At 44.0% G+C, this 20,716-nt stretch overlaps 1 protein-coding gene across 3 annotated transcripts in view; it reads left to right on the forward strand.

The window, feature by feature from the left end:
- Window positions 1-20,716, forward strand: part of BRSK2 (BR serine/threonine kinase 2) — a 465,267-nt gene that overhangs the window by 352,601 nt on the left and 91,950 nt on the right. For all 3 annotated transcript variants that reach the window (XM_065403041.1, XM_065403042.1, XM_065403040.1), the window contains exon 5: window positions 16,456-16,572. In XM_065403041.1, the coding sequence (XP_065259113.1) occupies window positions 16,456-16,572 (117 nt within the window). The remainder of the gene's footprint in view (window positions 1-16,455; window positions 16,573-20,716) is intronic.

A 20,716-nucleotide genomic window follows, 5' to 3' on the forward strand; every position in this document is an offset into this window, starting at 1 on the left:
TGCAAGTAAAACAGAACAGAAGACATACAATTCTTCCCCAAGGAGTTCAGTCACAAATTTAATTAACACGTTATTTTTTTAATGAGCATCATCAGGATGGAAGCATGTCCTCTGGAATGGTGGCCAAAGCATGAAGGGGCATATGAATGTTTAGCATATATGGCACATAAATACCTTGCGACTCTGGCTACAAAAGTGCCATGTGAATGCCTGTTCTCACTTTCAGGTGACATTGTAAATAAGAAGAAGGCAGCAGTATCTCTCGTAAATGTAAACAAACTTGTTTGTCTTAGTGATTGGCTGAAGTAGGACTGAATGGACTTGTAGACTCTAAATTTTACATTGTTTTGTTTTTGAGTGCACTTATGTAACAAAAAAAATCTACATTTGTAAGTTACACTTTCACGATAAAGAGATTGCACTACAGTACTTGCATGAGGTGAACTGAAAAATACTATTTCTTTTGTTTATCATTTTTACAGTGCAAATATTTGTAATAAAAATAATAATATAAAGTGAGCACTGTACACTTTGTATTCTGTGTTGTAATAGAAATCAATACATTTGAAAATGTAGAAAAACATCCAAAAATATTTAATACATTTCAATTGGTATTCTATTGTTTAACAGTGCGATTAATTTTTTTATTGCGATTTTTTTTTTTAGTTAATCACATGAGTTAACTGCAATTAATCAACAGCGGGAGAAGGGATAGCTCAGTGGTTTGAACATTGGCCTGCTAAACCCAGGGTTGTGAGTTCAATCCTTGATGGGGCCATTTAGGGATCTGGGGCAAAATCAGTACTTGGTCCTGTTAGTGAAGGCAGGGGGCTGGACTCGATGACTTTTCAGGGTCCCTTCCAGTTCTATGAGATAGGTATATCTCCATGTATATATATATATAATACATCCATAGCAAAAATGGCCACCTAAGTGTCTGATCTGCTCCCCTCGTTGTATAAATAACTGGAAATTTCTAAGGGAATGTATTACTTACAGATGGAAGAGGGGATCTAAGCCTTTTTCAAGGGGCAAGAAGGAGCTGTAGGGCGATATTAAGAAGAATGGGGTAGGGTGGGGAGCAGTTCAGAGGTTGAACTGACCACATTTGTGGATTTTGAAGTTCTGAGGACAGTACGCAGTCAGCACGGACGGGTTTGTGACAGTCAACAGAGCATGGGGTGAGCTGACAATGAACAATAATAACATGAGGGGCCAATCCAAAACCCATTGAAATTAATGGCGACACACACACACACACACACACACCAATTGACTTCAGTGGGCTTTGGATCATCAGACCCAGGAAGTTTTCTCTGATGGCAGATAATTCTAAACAAATTTGTTCTGTGAATGCCACATCTTTTTCTCCTTGCAAATCACTAGTGGGAGAATCATGATTTTCTTAACATTTCTGAGAATAATTTATGATAGATTGTTCAGGAGCAGTTTGGGTAGTGTGGTCCCAGGTAGGTTTGATTGGACACATAGGTTGTTTTTGTTCCTGACCAGCAGAGCATATCTCTTAGAGGCCATGATTCGGGAAAGCATTTAAGCTTGCTCCTAAGCCCCATTCCTGAATAGGGAGGCTTTCCTGCGTCTGCCTAGAATCAGATTTCAGGTGTCAACTGTCTCACTTACAAATTCAGAATTCATATTCTGCAAATATTCTCCATTATTCTCTTATAATTGACGGTCTCCACAAATATTGCTGCTGGTAAATTCATTCGCTCGAATATTCACAGGAAGCACACACAAAAAAGGTGCAAACACAACTGATGGTAATTCATTTAATAAATCAAACGCATATTAACACAGATGTTTGTGGTCTTCGGATGACTCTTGTGGGAATGTATATGTATCTACTGGCAATTAGGTACTATTGTGACAAGTGTGGCGCAGGTAGATAGATGGACAAATGCCTTCTGGTGTCTGCCTTTAATAAACGGGGCTGAGGGTGGGGCTGAGACCGTAGAAAGAGTAAGTAATTCTGGAGAATTAAGGGTCTCTAGCGAATTTTCAAAGGATGGTGAATGCCTCTTTTAAGGATCCCCAGCTACCGTCTTCAACACATTTGGGTGTTGAGGCAATATCTTTCTTGTTAAGAAGTGAGTCTGTTTCTGTGATCTCCTCCTCAACCCCTACTCTACCACTGTCAGTGCAGAGTCAAACGACAGTGAATCAGGAGCACCCCCCTCCTCCATGAGAACCGTGCAGCTCCTGAGATGTGAGAGTCTGAGCAGTCACCACCAAAGGTTTTTTAAAAATCAGGTTTGTAAATATATAATAATTTAATGTACTTTCCTAAGCAACGAAGCTTGACCTTGCCCTGTCGCAGGGCAGCGAGATGATAAATCATCTCATCAGCCGGGTTATCCAGTTATGACCACACTGAGTAATGAAGGCTTCTCCTTTGGCTAATGACTGGATGTGAGTGCCTCTAGCGTGCTAGCAGAATAGATTGATAGCTCTGTGCCCCCCACCCAATATCATGCCACCTCTTCTTCCACCATCCCCAGGAGGGAGCAACCAAGCACAGAGAAATTCTTAAGGTTTACAGTTTCTTCAGCATCCTGGTAAGTTCTTCTTTCACTGCTTTGAATTTATTAATGGCTCAGGATTCCTGGATGAGAGACTCTGAAAGGGTTTCCCCACAGTGGCCATTGATGCGGGGGAAGGGGAGCTGTGCCTTCAACCACAGGCAGAAATTGCCTTTGTCTGATGAAGGGTTTTCAAGGAAACAGCCCCAGCAAGGAACAAAATGGATTTGTAATTTGCTTGTGTTTGTTTTAATGTTATTTTAAATCAGTATGAGCTTTCTGTTCCCATTTATTTTTTTTAATGGGAGTGTAGTGGGAGCTTGGAGCTTCTCCCAGTCACAGTCACTGTACAGGATTTTGCAGTAGGGTTTGCTGTGGGAGAATTCACAGTGACCCTAGTTATAGCCCCACTCAGGAGTGCAGGAAATGGCATCAGACCATTGGCATGTGGGAGCTCACTGCTACCCTAGCCTCAGGAGTCAGTGAAATGTCATACCAGCACTGACCACGTTTTTCAAAAGTGACTAATGATGTTGGCGGCCCACCTTGATGCCCACTTTGAAACACTTCAAAGGGAGCTTGTGTTCAGCAGGTGCTGAGCCACCACTCTGAAAACCAGGGTCCTGTAAGGGGCCTGAAGTAGGATCCCTAACCTCAGTAGTCACTTTTGAACACCTTGGCCACTGACTGTGTGGGACCTCACAGCTACTCCTGTCCCAGCCACAGTCACTGTAGGAAATTATATAGGGGCTCTGACCGTGGGGGAGTTCACAGCTACTCCAGTCTGAGCTTTCCCCTGGAGGAGCACCCTTCTATTTAGAAAAAGCAAAGACTGCAGAGAGAAGGGAATCTGGAAGGAAATAAGAGAGAACAGCTAAAAGGTTCCTGATTGGCTGTATGTGACATCACCAACCAATGTTGTGATTGGTCTGAGTTGTGTTTCTTGTGTGTGTTGGGTTTTTCTTTTGGTCAGGCTCCTATTTGGTGTCTGTATCTTGTGAGCTGACAAATAAAAATATGATTACGGAAAAGGGCCCATGGCAAACCTTATTAAGCTTCAGAGATAACTGATAATGCCAATTACTGCACACGCAGTGGTGACATTGAGAGGAAATTCCCTCTGGTAGTGAGCAGCAGGATTATTATTTCATTTTATTTTTATTTTTATTTTGGTTTGGCTCTTTTTTTCCAGGAGGGCACAAGGAGGGTTTGAGGGTCTGTATGAATATTGATAAATGACAATTACTAGAGCCTCTTCTTTCATCGCCTGAGGCTGTCTGCTGGTGTATGCAGAGGGGGCTCATGCTAAAGTGTGTGACACGGGGAGGGTAAGGAGGTTGGGCGCGAAGGCAATGACTAGGAGCTTTGTTTTACTTTGCTTTGTATCCTTCCCACTAGTGGGGGGGGGGGGGGATAGGGTCATTATAAAAGTAATACTTCAGGATTCACAGCAATGACACCAAAAGCTCTTGTGAGAGCACTGTGAGCTGGAACGGTTTGTAGAATACTGCAGTATACTTTTATTAACAGGGAGGGAGGGTTTGTGAGAAATCAGGGGTGTCCTCAAGAAGCAGAGATGACTATGGCCTCGTCTACACTACAAACTTATCCACACCCCTGAGTGACATAGTTACCCCAGGTGTTGATAGTGCTACGTCGACAGGACAGCTTCTCCCGTCAACATAGCTACCACCTCTTGGCGAGGTGGATTAACTACACCGATGGGAGAAGCTCGTAGTAGCAGCTTCACTAAAGCGCTACAGCAGAGGTGAAGAGAGGGGCAGGGCCAGAACCCTGCCCCACCTCTGCACCAATCCATGGAGTAGGGCTGGCTCACTTTCTGGGCCAGCCTAATGGCTAGCACAAAATGTGCACACCCCATGCATAGGGAGACTGTGCTTGCTAGCGTTGCCAAGGGCACTGTGTCTCTGGTGCCACTCCACACTGCCCCTCATGTTGGGCTTGTGACAGAATGCCACCAAACAGTCCTATATGTGGAAGCGATGCTCCTATTTTCAATTTCATTGGGCACGCATCTTGTGACTGCTTCACCTACATTCTGCCCACTCATCCATCTTAGTCTAAACATCCCAAATCTCTGAGCTTCAGCTATCCTCGTTTATATTTTCAATCAACCTGAAACAAATTTCCCGCTCTTCTCCTGAAATGCAGAATTGTCCCCCAAACTACACTGGCCTGGGGTCTGTGGTGGGGAATAATTAGTATTGCACAGTGACCAGTTTAAAGTTGCACCTCTCACTGCCCTTCAGGAGTACAATGCGGGTGCTGTACCATTGGAAAAAGGGAAATTGACAGCTTTCCACTGGGGTACACAGCTCTTGCTTCTAGCCTCCAGTAGTTGCAAGATATCAGATCTTGCTATTGTGACATTATGATTTACAGCTCTCCTTACAGGTGGAAGAATATGAAAAATGGTACCACTAAAAAAAAAAAGTAAGATTCTATAAATAATTTCTAAAATAGTGTTTTTTCTGTAAAATACAGAGCATAGACAGAATGTGTGATTGTGTTTTATTGACACTTGTTTGGGGTAACCTGCACGACTCACTCATAACTAAGGCTAAGATTTAGTCACGGATATTTTTGGTAAAAGTCATGCACAGGCCATGGGCAATAAATAAAAATTCACGGCCCATGACCCGTCCATGACTTTTTATCAAAAATACCCCTGACTAAATCTCTACTTCTGGGACCGCGCTGCTCCAGGGGGCCCCTGCTGGGGGGGGGGGGAGGGCTTGCTCCAGTGCAGGTGGTTGTCTGCCCCCCAGCCGCTGCTCCCAGGGACCGCTCTCCAGACAGCCTCCAGGCACCCCGGGGCCATTTCTCCAGCTGCTCCGGGACTGCTGCTGCTGCTCGGGCAGTCGCCGGGACCAGCCGCACCAGCCGCAGCTCGCATGGTCCCCAGAACCAGCTGCCTGGGGCCTCCCAAGCAGCAGCTGGTGCGGCTGGCGCCGGGGACCACCAAAGCAGCTGGCCCCAGGTCGCTCCACCAGTGGCTGGTGTGGCTGGCCGTGGGGTGCCCAAGCAGTTGACCCTGGGGCCAGCTGCTCGGGCGGCCCTGAAATCAGCCGCACCAGCTGCTGCGGAAGTCATGGAGGTTACGGAAAGTCATGGAATCCGTGACTTCCGCGACCTCTGTGAAAGAATCACAGCCTTACTCAGAGCTCGTGAAGGAAGGAGACATCTCTAACACTCATGCTGCTAAAATGTTTATGCCACACCACTCGGTGGAGCATTTTATATGTGCTTTCACTCCATATATGCGCGTACACACACACACACACACACACATGAATAGAGAATATATGACGGTATAGTATGCATGCATCTACATATAATAATGTAATAGGTAAGCCAATGTTCATGTTGCATCAGAGAATTGTGTTTAATGGGTGAAAGAATGGGAATATCTGCTGCACACATACAAAATAGACTGTAGGGAGGCTTTTAATTTTCTGTGTACTTTGTGACTTGTAGAGGAGTCGCATATTTAAATATATTTTGGAAATAAAAAATGATTTTGTTTCATAATTGATTTGAGCTGTGCCAGTTTGAAAATGCAGTGTGAATGATATGGCAACATTGTTTGCTCTGCAGCAGTCTGTCTGTCCATGGCAGCAGATTCACCAAGTGCTGCATTAACAATATGATGATGTTATTTACTCAGCAGCAACCTATGTGTGTACATGCCAGCAAATCTGTCAAATTCCAGCGGCATTATTTACTTAAATGTTGACATTGACTTCAACATTGGCACATTGAAAACACCACATCAACCAATGATGACGTTCTTTGCTAGGTAGTGTCCTATGTGTTTTACACATGACAACAGATTTGCTCAGTTGCTGTGTCCGCTTGTAATCTAATATCGACATTTCTCAATAGTCAAACTCACACTGCAGCCTTTGTGTTCAGTACATTATCATGATTCTTTGTAAGGCCCTATATTAATTGCATTTCACATTTCAGCTCCAGTTTGCACAGTTTCTTTACAAACTAGGGAAATTCACACAGAAAAAACTTTGTTTAATGTTAGTTAAGGTTTCTCTGTTCTACTTTAATACCATTTTCCTCACAGGCTGAAAAGCTACAAATACACAGTTAAGGTCAACAACCACACTTCCATTTCTTGAGTGACAGCAATATAAAATGGATCAGCTCTTACCTATTACTGCCTTCCTCGTACAACTCTTTGTCAACGCACAAGCAGGGCTGAATTTACACCTTACGCGCCCCTAGGCACAGCGTCTTCAGTGCCCCCCTACCTACAGCTGACCTATGTGTTTTCCATAAAAAATTAAACGAAAAGAAATATAACACAGCCTCCCCGGGAAGGCACGAGACCCTCCGCCACGCACGGCGCTCCCAGCCCGAGCCAAGACACAGCCCACCTGCCCCAGGCAAGGCACAAGGGGGGGACTGTACCTCTCCCCACAGCGAGCAGTCCCCAGGTGTCTTCCATCCCTCCTGCAGCCCGGCAGGGCAGCTGTGCGCCGTCTCTGCCCATGCAAGTGAATGGGGCACTGGTCATGCCCCTCTCCAGCACAGGACGGAGGTAGCGAGGCAGCCGAGATTGGGAAGGGGCTGGGACACTCCCAGCACCTTCAGCAGCTGCCCCACCTGGCCGCAACTCACAGCGCCCCAAGGTGGGCTGACTCGGATGCTCACCCTGCTCCAGCCCCACACGCTGGGCGGCCACCAACCCATGCCAGGAGCCCGGCCGCCTACAGGGGAGCTGTATGTATTAACTTCTTAACTTTTAACCCACTTTTAACTTTTAGATGCCCCTAGGCATGTGTCTACTGTGCCTAATTGGAAATCCGGCCCTGCACACAAGGCTTTAAAAACTACTCTGCTTCCACATATGTAACCTTAACTCTGTGATGAAGGTTAACGCTTCAAAGTTGCCACCTTGGGGTGAGCGCAGGCATCTCGCTTACCTCCTATGTCATTCTCTGGGCAGCCACAACCCTGTGGTCTGGTTCTGAGATATGGGGTACAACCCATCAGCTGTGCCTTTTAGTGAGTCTGCCCCCTTTAGGGGGATATAAAGCAGCCCAACCAAATGGAAAATAATTCCCCGACCCACTTCCTTGTGCAAGGGAGAGGGCAGCAGTCTCTCAGGCCTCGCAGACAGTCTCAGTTCCCACTCCTCAGTGTGAGAAAAGGTTAGGGTTTAATCATAGCATGGGGAGGGGGGATTTCAACAAAGAAAACCAGCCTGGTAGTCTTCTTCCTCAGAGGGCTTGGGTAGGTGGCATTCACAAGCCGTAGGTCAGTTAGTGCCACAGGGCCCCCAGTCTGGAAGCTCTGAGCCCTTTGCTTGCCTCAGCATGCCCCCACTACTGCATTGAGTTCTCCCTTTTAAGGGCTCACATCCAGGCCTGACATACCACAGAGGTGCAGCAGGTTGGTGCTGATTGCTCCTTAACCCTGTCTGGGCAGGGTGGGTCATCTACCTCACTGCACTCCAGCATAAATACAAGGAGGAGACGTGTTAAATGTAGGCATACTTACAACTTTGAAGAGATGCTTTCTTTTACTTCTTTGAAGAAAAGAGAACAACTTTTAACATGTTTTCTTCTTGAAAAAACTGCCCTGAATGCAACAATGTCATGCACATCTACTTATTACAGGCAGAACTGGGTGAGGTCAGACTAGATGGTTTAATGGTTGATTCTGGCCTTAAAAAAATCTATGAATATATGTTAAAAGTTTTATCCTTTTATTTCTGACCTTAACTGTATCTACTAATTTTACAGAGCTTGAAATTGTTAGTAAAGTAGAACAGAGCAAGCTTAATTAACAGAAACCAAAGATTTTTCTGTGTATAGAAACATAGGTACACATACAAATCTCAAATTTACAGTAGCTGTTGAGTCATTATTAAGTTTCCAGGAGCAATGGAAAATGAGATGAAAAGGTTTTTGGTGCTCATGTAAATAAAAAATGATGTTTCTCATTATTATTAATTATTATTTAATAAATTATTCATATAGCCTCAACAGCATACTAGGCACTTTTTAAAGGCATATTATTGGACAGTTATTCTGTGGTCTAACTTCATTGGGGTTTGGGGTCAGTGGGAAAAGCATTTGCAAAGAGGCTAAGATTTTGTGTATTAGAAATGACCTGCAATTTCTCCAATTAAAGGGTATCTTGGGTTAGAAATCTGGGAACTAAACAGAGTTGTCATAGAAACCGATATGAATGTTTCAGCTCCAAAATCACTTAAAAATAATGGGCCAGTTCATCAGCTAGTGTAAATTGGCATAGCTCCACTGGGCCCAATATTCCAAATCTGTCTTTACCTCCAAGATCTGCTGTCTGCCCCCGGTGACAGTAAGAGGTGTAAATTAAACCCAGTGTCACCCATATGCTGCTGCCGCCTGCAGTACAGATGAGTTGGTTTTCAGAGTACGAGAGCAGATACCTCACAAATGGAGTGATGGAGGGATTGACAGCCGCCTGGAGAGCATCAGTGAGCGTGACCAGTGACTGGAGAGCAAGTGTGAACTGGTCAGTGCTTGGGGAGCTATGAAGCATGTATGCAAATGCAGATCCTTCTGCTATTCTCCATCCCCTAGAATTGTGCACTATTTCCCCAGGAGCCCTCTTGGAATTCAGGGACAGTCACACCATCCCTCTTTCGCTCTGCAGGATTTTTTTTAGCACCCTTTTTATACCGTGTGTGTGTGTGTGTGTGTTACAGCAGTACCTTGCAGACTGTCAGACACTGTGTACCCTCCTTGTGATTGCTTGGTTAGTGACTCTCTCTCTCTTTTTCACATCTACATACACTCCTTCCAAAAGTCTTGCCTTATTCAAGCTCTAGTAGCAGGCTGCTTGCTCCGCTGTCTTGGCTGAGGGGCTCAGGACATTATACTGCCAGCCTGGATGGGATTATACCAAGCTTTCTGTCATGCCATGCTGCATCTCTCTCTTTCATTTTCCTTCTCTGCCTATGCAGCACTCTGTGGGGGGAATTTTCCCTGCTTGTTCACCAAAGAGGCGGCTTTCTTTAATCCTTCTTTCCAGCCAATGTGGAGAAATGCCCTAGGGCATTTCAACCTCTGGAACAATGAAAGGGTAACGAGTCCTCACTTCACCTGCAGAGCGAAGAGGTGAAGCAGGTCGTGTAAGACACGGAGTCAGAGAGATGAGCTGGAAGGGGACCAAATTAAGTTCATTTATTCGACAATGTTCCATTAAACGCCAAGTAATTATCACATGTGGTGGGGTTTTGTTTCATTTTGGCACAAGAGAGTTCTTGCTGAATATTAATGTGTTAGGCCATCCAGGCTGCTGGGTTCTTCGGCAAATTATAACAGACATCCCCTGTTCCACATGCCCTGGGCATTTAGAGGAGCTGATGATAGCAAAGATGGGGAATGCAAATGCAGAGTAGGTGTCCCGTCTCCAGTGGCAACGATTCCAGCCCTGCCATTGTGGTCCAGATTCTCGGCCTCAGTTCTATCCCCTTAACACTGCAGTACAAAAGGGACATCATATGGATAGCTGAGAATTGTCCCTGGTAGAGGGGAGTTCTCACTTGGGGCAGGGCTTGTCTGTTTGTTATATGTGTGTACAGTGCTTAGCACAGTAGGACCCTGATCCCTGAGTGGGGCTTCTACTAAACAACCATAATAACTGGTATAAAGGTGGTAGAGCCAGCCCCTATGCCAACCACCCCCACTCTGGCTTAGGGGCATATTGAGGGAAGGAAAGAATGTAACTGGATGAGGAATGAACAGACGGGAGCAAAGCTCCCCAACTATAATTCTCAACAGGCTTAGGTCAGGGCCAGGGATGGGGCATGTGAATGCATGGCTCCCTGACAGCTCCTCCCTCTCTCCACTTCTGAGTGCATCTTGGCACAGGAGAGAATCAGGGCCAATAATTTCCCTTGACGTTATTTTGCCTGGTGTCTGGGGCAAAGCGATTGTTTGAGACAATCTTGTTGCCAGTCAGGGTCCCCTTTCACACTCGCGCTACCCCATCCCCAGAAGTCCCAGCCAATGGTTTCCGAAGTGCCAGCTGTGGCATGGGCCATCCCGCTATGGCTTTATCAGGGCAGCTGCAGAAGAGGGGACTGAATTCTCCATTGCAATGCATTGGGTACCACTGCAAGGCAAATTCACTAAAGCCGCCATAGTGGGTAGGTCTCACATGCCTGAGGAGCGAGGGGCGGAGCATGGTAGCTTTCTTTCTTCCCCTTCCCCCTGCATGTCCCTAATGAAAATGAGAGGCACATTATTATTATTTTTTTGCTATTTCAGAGGCGTCTAATTTTTCTGATTGATCTAATTTAAAAAAATAAAGTCCAAGTTGTGGATAATAGTGCTACAGTTCCCATAACCCCACTAGCCTTCCACTGCTTCCACCCCGGGGAAGGCAGGAGAAGAACCAGTAGCAATGGGAGTGGGGTGGGAGGGAGTATCTGCTGCTAGTAAGCCATGGTTACCCTCTTTCATAGATGGCACTCCTCACCTTCCCCTGCTATCAGGGGTTCTGTGAAGAGATCTTACTGTCAGGGGGCTGGGGATGAGTCTGACTTAAGAGTTCATATTGTGTTTCCTTCCTGTTGTGAAAAGTGATAGAACTGGGAAGGCTGGTAGATATGAGGCATGGGGAGAGGGTAGAATTTTTGCATGAGTTGCCTCTGCCACATCATTTTCTTGAAATTTCCTTCACTGTTTATCATGGGACCACTCATAATGGGTATGAGTCCGAGCTTAAGAAATGCTCCTGAGTCTTCTGTTTTTAAGTCACCAGCTCATATCTGGCCTAGGTCATTGGGACCCACAGTTGTAACCACATGAAGGCTCTCCAGTGGCTAATGTAATGTGGTGATACCAATACACTTCCTAGAGAAATCCCCATCACATTTGTCAGTCATTGGCATCTTCGCCAAAGGCCAAGGTCCTAACAGGCACAAATAACAGATTAACTTCGCCCCTTAGAGAGTGATCCTTTTGGTTCAGGTTCAGGTGTGTTGATAGGAAGTTGTGGGAGAAGGCTGAATGTGCATCTCATCTGTGAATGAACTAGAGCTGGTCAGATTTTTTTGAATTTTGAAATGTTGATGAAATTCTGAATGTCAACATTTAAAAATGTGACTAAAGCAGAGAAATTGAGAAAATGTTCACTTCGTTTTTTCCCACTTTTGATTAACCGTAGAGCTGGTTAAAATTTAAATTTTTAAATTTAATTTAAAATTTGAATTTTAAAAAAACAGGAAAAATATTTGAAAGCATTTTTGCAAATAGTTTTCCCGTAAAAAAATAAAAATCTAGGATTAACACAGAATTTCAGCCTGCAAGTCTTTCACCAGCACTACATTCATTCATTTAAGCATATACAATATATATAAGCAGCACATGTTCTATACATTGGACATACGTGGCTCATATCTGACCAAACAGCAGGTAGAGCTCTTTCATTTATCATTCCACTCAGACATGTGAAACATCTATATGCTTTCTGCATAGCTTCCCCTGAAGGGGGAGAGAGAGGACTGGAATAGCAGAGTTTAATGCAGGTCAGAAATGAAATATATTGACCTAGCTATGACAAAACCCAGAGCTATGACACACAGTTATGAGAGAGAGGTGCTAGGGGTTTGGAATTTAGGAGGCATAGCAGAGTTTGGAATTAGGGGCACACTGACCCTAACCGAATTCTTACCAGTGCTATTGGCCCTTCATCTTCATGAGTGATATAATAGACTGAATTTAACAAAAAGGAGCATCCCCAACCTCTGTGCATTTAACTAGACATGGAAGGATTAGATTTTTATCAGTAAATGTCAGTAAACATCGATTTCACCTTACACACACAAACCAACAGAAAAATATTTCCATCAGTGATAACTGAAATTTGCAGGTAGGCAAAGTGAGAAAAGTACTGCTTGAGAACTTTTTAGAGTGAAAATCCAACGATCTAGACTTTTGAATTAGCCTTATCACAAATGGACAGTGGTTCTCAACCCAGAGGATGTGTACCCCTGGGGGGGTACATAGAGGTCTTCCTGGGAGTACATCAACTCATCTAGATATTTGCAACAGGCTACATAAAGAACACTAGTGAAATCAGTACAAACTAAAATTTAATACAGACAATGACTGGTTTATACTGCTCTATATACTTTACACTGAAATTTAAGTATGAGATTTATATTCCAATTGATTTATTTTATAATTATATGGAAAAAATGAGAAAGTCAGCAATTTTTCAGTAATAGTGTGCTGTGACACTTTGTATTTTTATGTCTGATTTTGTAAGCAAGAAGTTTTTAAGTGAGGTGTAACTTGAGGTACACAAGATAAATCAGACTCCCAAAGGGGTACAGTAGTCTGGAAAGGTGCAGGACCACTGGACTAGGGAATGAATAGTAAAAAAAGGTATGATTTGTTGATTTAAGGATACTTGCTTTGTATATTTTGACATGTGATATTGACAATTTGTGCTTTAATTGTTCATAAAAAATTTCTTTTTGAATCTCAATGTCTACAGTTATTACATAATTGTCTGATATTCCCATAATTCCCACAACTGTGAAATTTTAAATAAAAATCTAATAAAAGCTTAAAAATAAACATTGATATTATCTGTCAGAATTATCCAAAAAGAAAAATGGAGTTCTGCCAACCCTACATATAACTAGCCCTTAATAACAGTCCTGTGAGAGCAGTTTCTGAGACTGATGCAAGGATAACTACTGCAAAAGGCAGAAGGACACATAGTCTGCCTGGAGCTTTGAGAGGTTTCCAGTTACCTTTCATTATATCACCACCACTTACTTTGCAAAGCACTGTTATCACTCATCACCATACCCTAATGCTGAGACAGGAAACCTTTAATCCATCTCCCCTGTTGGATGAAACTTTCCCAGCACTCAGTTGCAAGATGAGATCGATCCTGGATCCCAGTTAAAGAACAGTAATCAAATAATGCATTGCCACCTCATTATTATCCAACTTCCATAGCCCACTACAAGACCCAGGCCTCTTATACTCTGTGTCCTTCATTATGCTGAACTGTTAGGGCAGGAACCTCCCCACATTGGGTCAGTACAGACCTGGCACATGTATGATCAGCTTGTATCTCTCAAAAAGAACAGGAGTACTGGTGGCACCTTAGAGACTAACAAATGTATTAGAGCATAAGCTTTCGTGGGCTACAACCCACTGTGGCTACAACCCACAGTTTTGTACACATAATTAACATGCGCCATTTAGATGCCTTACAGTAGGGGCAAATGGATAATCAGATGCCTGAGTGGTAGCATTTATACCAGTAAATAATTGTATCTGACAAACTGGAGGGCACTTGGTAAATCAAGCCCTTTGTGTATTAATCAAAGTCTCCTGGTGACCTGGGACACAACAAGTATCAGACATGAAATAAATATTGGGATGAACATATACTTTGGTCTGACACCTTCAGCACACTCTAAAGCTCGTGAATGACCAGTGAAAGCCCAGAAAAGAACCTCTGAATGCTGCCATCGAGGACAACAGTCCCTGAGAGATACAAGTTTCAGAGTAGCAGCCGTGTTAGTCTGTATCCGCAAAAAGAACAGGAGTACTGGTGGCACCTTAGAGACTAACAAATGTATTAGAGCATAAGCTTTCGTGGGCTACAACCCACGGGTTGTAGCCCACGAAAGCTTATGCTCTAATACATTTGTTAGTCTCTAAGGTGCCACCAGTACTCCTGTTCTTTTTGCGGATACAGACTAACACGGCTGCTACTCTGAAACTTGTATCTCTCAGGGACTGTTGTCCTCGATGGCAGCATTCAGAGGTTCTTTTCTGGGCTTTCACTGGTCATTCACGAGCTTTAGAGTGTGCTGAAGGTGTCAGACCAAAGTATATGTTCATCCCAATATTTATTTCATGTCTGATACTTGTTGTGTCCCAGGTCACCAGGAGACTTTGATTAATACACAAAGGGCTTGATTTACCAAGTGCCCTCCAGTTTGTCAGATACAATTATTTACTGGTATAAATGCTACCACTCAGGCATCTGATTATCCATTTGCCCCTACTGTAAGGCATCTAAATGGCGCATGTTAATTATGTGTACAAAACTGGAGGCCAACCTTTAGGCCCTTTTAAAAGTGAGGGCTTAAGGCTTGATGTTAAGATAAAGAACTAGCAGTTTTACTGAATGTCTCCCACTTTGCTGGAGGTCTGAGCAGAGCTGCCTAATGCTCCCAAAGTGACTACTGCAGCAAGCACTGACTTTTACATAAAACCTGAACTGAATTGTTCAGGAGCTGTTGCTAACTGATGTCTCCTAGACTCCTGATCGGGAACACAAAGGGGGTAATTTCCAAAACATTGTAACTTTATGTTTCTGCAATAGAGTCTAGGGTCACTGCCCTGTTCCTTTAAACAAGGGGTTAACAGGAAGTGCTCGACTTCCCCTCCCCATGTGCTTGTTCCCATGAGCAGGACTATATGAGTGTCTAATAAAGGGAGGAAAGGGGAGATAATGCCTTTGAGAAGGTTAAGTTTCACCCTAAGAGTCACAGGACTGGGTTGACCCTCAAGCTGGGGTTTTTATTGTTCGGTTTCTGATTGTCTTTCTTGTCAAAAAACACGTAACCCTTGCTGACTGTGACTGGTTTTTGTCTCATGCTGACTCGTTTCACCCCCTGACAGCATAGGTGCTGGAACTAGGAGTGCGGGGGGCGCTGCAGCACCCCCTGACTTGAAGTGGTTTCCATTATATACAGGGCTTGCAGTTTAATTCAATGGCTCTCAGCATCCCCACTATACAATTTTTCCAGCGCCCCTTGCCTGACAGGTTTATTTTCTGATTGGGTATCGAAAGGGCCCCCCTTATCTGCAGGAGGAGTTAAGTTCTCAGGTTTGGACCTTTTCTCACACAGGCCCAAAAGACATATATTCTGACCACCCAAAGCAGAGACGATGGAAGGGCAACTGGAACTCCTCATAAATGCTGCCTTTTGTTGTTGTTGTTGTTAAGATGCACCTGCCATATTGGTGACTCAAAAACAGTTTTAAAAAATGACAATACAGACAAAAACCTCACAAATGTTGACCAAAATTTTGTGTCTAAATTTTTAAAAATTAACTGCTACACTATATAAGAGCTATTTAAAAGTGCTTATGCTAGCTAACATGAAAGGGAGATGGTGGGTCCATGACTGCCCCAGGCATGGGTAAGGGAGAAAAGGAGAAGAGGAGGGACAGGTATTTATACCCTTTATCCATGGTAGGAGTTCCCAACCTGGGGATCATGACCCAGTGTCCAAGGCTCACCACCACCTTGCCCATCCCCTATTGCTAAGTAGGAAGGCAGTCAGTGTTAGATGGGAAAGAGGCTTTCAAAAGTGTTGTGAGCCAGTGTTTTGTGGAATTCTGGGCTCAAAAGAATTCCTCATGCCAACTAATTACCCACAGCCACATACCTAGGCAAGCAACTCCTAAAGTGAGGCTCTATGGGGGGGTGGGCAATGCATACAGTGGCCTTCCTTTTCCTGAAAATCAGTCACTGAATTTTCTGGCATTCACAGAACATGTTGATACTGCTGTTTCCTGCCTCACGAATTGGTATCTGATATCCCAGCCTTAAATGTCATCTGAGATCCCACTTCTACTGAGTACCCTGCATTTCTGTTGTTTTCCATAGAAGCTGAAAGATGTTCGGCACCTCTTCAGGCATTGCAGGTTCAGGCCCTCAGAGGGTCAGTAATGGTTGGTTAATGGTTGCAGCATCCGACAGACTGCATCTCAGACGCTATGTATTCTTCTGCCCCAGGAGGAGAAAAGTGAACTTGTGTGAAGTGAAATAAACAGATCCTGGGGAGAGGGAGCTGCCCTGAATTTTTTTAACCCATGTTCCAATCCTTTCTCCACAGCCACAGGGATTTAAAACCAGAAAACCTACTGCTGGATGAAAAGAACAACATCCGGATAGCAGACTTTGGAATGGCATCACTGCAGGTCGGGGACAGCTTGTTAGAAACCAGCTGTGGGTGAGTGGCTCAGACTGTATAATAGAAATCAGAGATTGGCAGAGAACTCTTGGAACAGCCACTCACGCGCTCTCCCCGAGTAGAGACTTACTTGGACACATCTAGCTTTGGGCTAACATTTTATTTGTAGGTTGGGGGTGGGGTGTTTCACGCATGCGTGTGTGCGTGCATGTGTGTACGGGGGAGATTATAGATGTATAGGCTGTGCAGCCCAGTGATTTCAGTTGTGGTCGCTTACATCAAGCTCAAATTTCCCCAGTACAGTAGTAAATCCATAAGCTATATATAAGATATGTTAACTAGACCAATATTCTCAAAGCTGACTAATGATTTAGAGTGCCTCAATTTTTGGAGGTCCAACTTGGAATGCATTAAAGGGGCCTGGTTTTCAGAGGGTGAGTACTCAATATTTTCTGAAAATCAGGCTCCTTTAAGATGTCTCAGGTGGACACAAAAACTGAAACACTCAAAATCCACATCACTCCTGAAAATGTTGGCCTATCTCTTCTTTCACTGGCCATATCACATTCTTGGGGAACTGAAAATTGATAAAACAATCGTGATCATTTATCAAGAGTGGATTTAAAAAAAAATACCTGGGGAGAAAAAAATTAAAATGATTTGTAAGGGAATTTGTGTCCTGCTCAAACTGTCTGTTGTACATCTCGGTCTCATCACTTTTTCTTCATCCTCCCCACAGTTTCACAGCTTGTTCACAAATAGCACCAGGGTGGAAGGTAGTTGGGTTTTGCATGGTTACACATAGGGTGGGAATCTAGGATACAAACAAATGAGACAGAAGGTTTTAAAATATTTTGCATTGCTTTAATTGTCAATGGAACAGCTGATTTCTGATCAAATTTATACCATTACAATTCATATGTAAACCCATTAGATATGACAGCCTTTCTAGGGAGTTCCAAGTCTCTAAAGCAGCCAAAAATAGACACTAAAACTTATTACAAAGAGAAACTGAATACCAGGTTCCCTAAATAGTCTTCTTAAATCACTGAAACACATAAGAATGAGATCCCCCATTTTTCAGGCCTCTCTAAGTGGTAGTGCTTGTAGTGACTCAATTGTAGATTACCCCAGCTCACCACTTGTGGAACCTGCTGTACACTAACACCACCTACTGGTAGTACTAGGGAATTGCTTTCCTGACCACTTGCTGTCCAATGAAAGGTCACTTATGAGCTGCCATTTCCAAGTGAAGAGAGTTCTCATCAAACAAGTGGTAGACTGAACAACAGCATGAAGGGGCTACAGCTGCATTATCCATATATGGGATTTAACTCAACACAAGTTTTGTATTTTGGTATGAATTTGGTTCTCATCACAATGAGCTCAGTGTTTTCAGCGATGGATAGTGCAGTCTGGTTCATGGTCTTTCTCCCACACAGCTCTGTTCACTCCTCGCCTTCAGCACTTCTGCAATTGCAGTGTTGAGGGTCCCACACATATTGACACCAATCCTGACCTGTAATAGTCCCTGATCTTCCAATCTAACATCCCCTCACAGCTATGCCAGTCTGGATGTGCAGCAGCCCCAACTATTCCAGTTTGCAACCTCCTCGCAACTGTGTCTGTGCACCTCAACCTGAACATTCAGCACCTCTTCCATTCCAGTCTTGGGTCCCCACACAATGCTGCCTCTGCATTTCAAGCCTGACTCATTCTTCCCTTGTTTCTCCAGTCCTGAACCTCTCCTGGGCAAAGGAGGCCAGGAGTGAATAATTGTGTGATGTTTGTGGTGTGGACAAATACCTGTTGATGAATTGATTGAGATCCACCAGTTCTTTACACTTGTACCCCAAGTCAGGATTTGAACTCATACCTACATAGATGAAAGGTGAATAACTGTGAGGCTCCATTTTATTGCTAGCAATGCTGCTTTCAAACCTACTTTCTCAGGAAAGAAATGAAATTCTCACCTCAGTTATTGCAACACCTCTATGTACTTCTAAGGAAACTTTCTTTCCTCACCCAAACAAACAATCTTACCTTGCCTTCCAGGATTTTTCAAATTCCTAGGGAACCACTCAGCAAGGATCCAGAGCTTGTTAGTGGATGGCACTGTCAGCCCGGCCTAGTCTTGAAGGGAGACCTTCCTTCCATCAGCAGTGCTGGAATTCAAACCTCAGTGCCTCAAGCAGAGCAAACCCCCATGTTGCTGCCTTAAAATGCACTAATAAAGAAATCAATGGAATGGAAGAGACATGCCTGTAATAAACAGAACACAGCAACGCTGTGATCCCCTGCCTTGCAGATGCATTTTAAGAACGGCGCCAATCACTGGGCCTCCATGTGAGCTATTACACCACTTCATTAATTCTCCTGGCATGGGGCCCAGCATGGCTGATACTGGTGCCTTGTGATGTGTCTGGTTTAGGGATAAAAGAAAGGAGAGAGGAAGGAATATATAATGGCATGCCACATATTCACAAAGAAAGGCAGTAGATTTCTGTCCTTCCCTTGTAGAGTTCAGTAACCAGCATCAGAGCTTTTCAAGGCAACAGTTTTACCTTCACTTGCTCCACAGTGTGTGGCTGGTGTTTTCGGCCATTGCGAAAATACAAAAAATGGCTGAATTGTGGCTGAGTTATTGAGCTTTAACGAGTGGCTTCTTCGGGCATCCAGAAGTTAATTTGCAGAGGGTTTTTGTCTGTGCTGTGAACATGGATAATGGCATGAAACAGTAACATTCCCATTGCTAGTCATGCAAAGAGTCTCCAGGTACTTCAGTCAATGGAAGCATGAGGATCAGATGGCATTCATCGATGTGGGGAAGCTAACTTTTTAATGGTGTGGCATAAGGATTTGAGTGTGCAGTCACAGATCCTTATTCGATGCAGGTTGAGCTTCCTAGTATGACGTATAATTTGGATGCATTTCAGGTCGACAAGCTCCGACTGGCATCAGAGGCAACGTTACATGGCTCTGAATGTTACCTTCATGTAGCTGCTGATATTTAGTATTCCATGCCTCAGTTTTACTGTTTGATGGGAATTACTCATTAGATCAGCACAGATTGTTTTCTATAGCACTGATGGCTACAGATAAAAATGTCCCTGAAGGAAATGATAAAAGTGCAATCTGATTGTGTTTATGTGTGTCGGAGAACATGGAAGAGGAGCAGGGAGGTGGACTAGCTGTTTCATTGACATAATTTGTCACTAACTGACTGTGTGTCAGGCCTGGTTGTAATAAATCCCCATTACTGGAAACCTGTATCTCTCAAATCCTCAAGCACAGTGCAGAGGAATAACCAACACGTGTCCCTAGACCCCTGAGACAAGGAGGAATGATGCTTAGGGTCTGCAGGGATGATAATGACACTGGCAACACAACTTGCTGCAGACACTGTACAACAAGGCAAGTCTTCTTCTGGAGAAACAGTCCCTCAAGTGCAGAAGTAACACAGCGAATCTTTGCATTCCTCTAAGAGCTGGGGAGGCCTATGAGCAGACAGCAGATGGAGCTGGGGACTTGTGGGATGCAGCTTTTATTAGTTCAGATTTCTTCATCTCTTCCTGGTCTTTACCCTTCCAGGCAAAGAAAACCCAGGCAATTAAATACTGAGACGCTCTCTCATCCCTCCCACAGTCATTTCTCCACTGTGTGCTGTGTTGTGATAGTGTAGAATGGTAAATGTAACTCAATGCATTTGTCTGTCCCTAGCTCAGAGGAATGATTGGCTTATGGTTAAAGCACTGTACTGGGACTCAGGAGATGTGGGTTCCATTTCTTGCACTACCACAGACTTCCTATGTGACCTTGGGCAAGTCACTTAATCTCTCTATGCTCTGGTTCCCCATCTATAAAAGGGGATGATACTACTTGCTGTCTCCCACCCTTTGTCTGACTTATCTTGTGAGTTCTATAGGGCAGGTACTGTCCCTTGCTGTGAGTATGTATTGTGCCTTGAATAATGATGCCGCAATCTTGGTTGGGGTCTCTAAGTGCTACAGTAGTATATGTTATAATAATTTCTACAGAAATCTCAGAAAAGGTATGAGGAGGTTGGGGGATTCTCTGGGACCCTATCCCATCTCAAGATCTTAGAGGGGCAGTCTGAAAAATGGAGGGAATAAAAGGAGACGTTGTCAAGGTATGATTGATGAGAGTTTGTAATCATCTTTCC

This window comes from Emys orbicularis, chromosome 4 (genome assembly GCF_028017835.1).
Source record: "Emys orbicularis isolate rEmyOrb1 chromosome 4, rEmyOrb1.hap1, whole genome shotgun sequence".
In the NCBI taxonomy this organism is placed as follows: Eukaryota; Metazoa; Chordata; order Testudines; family Emydidae; genus Emys; species Emys orbicularis.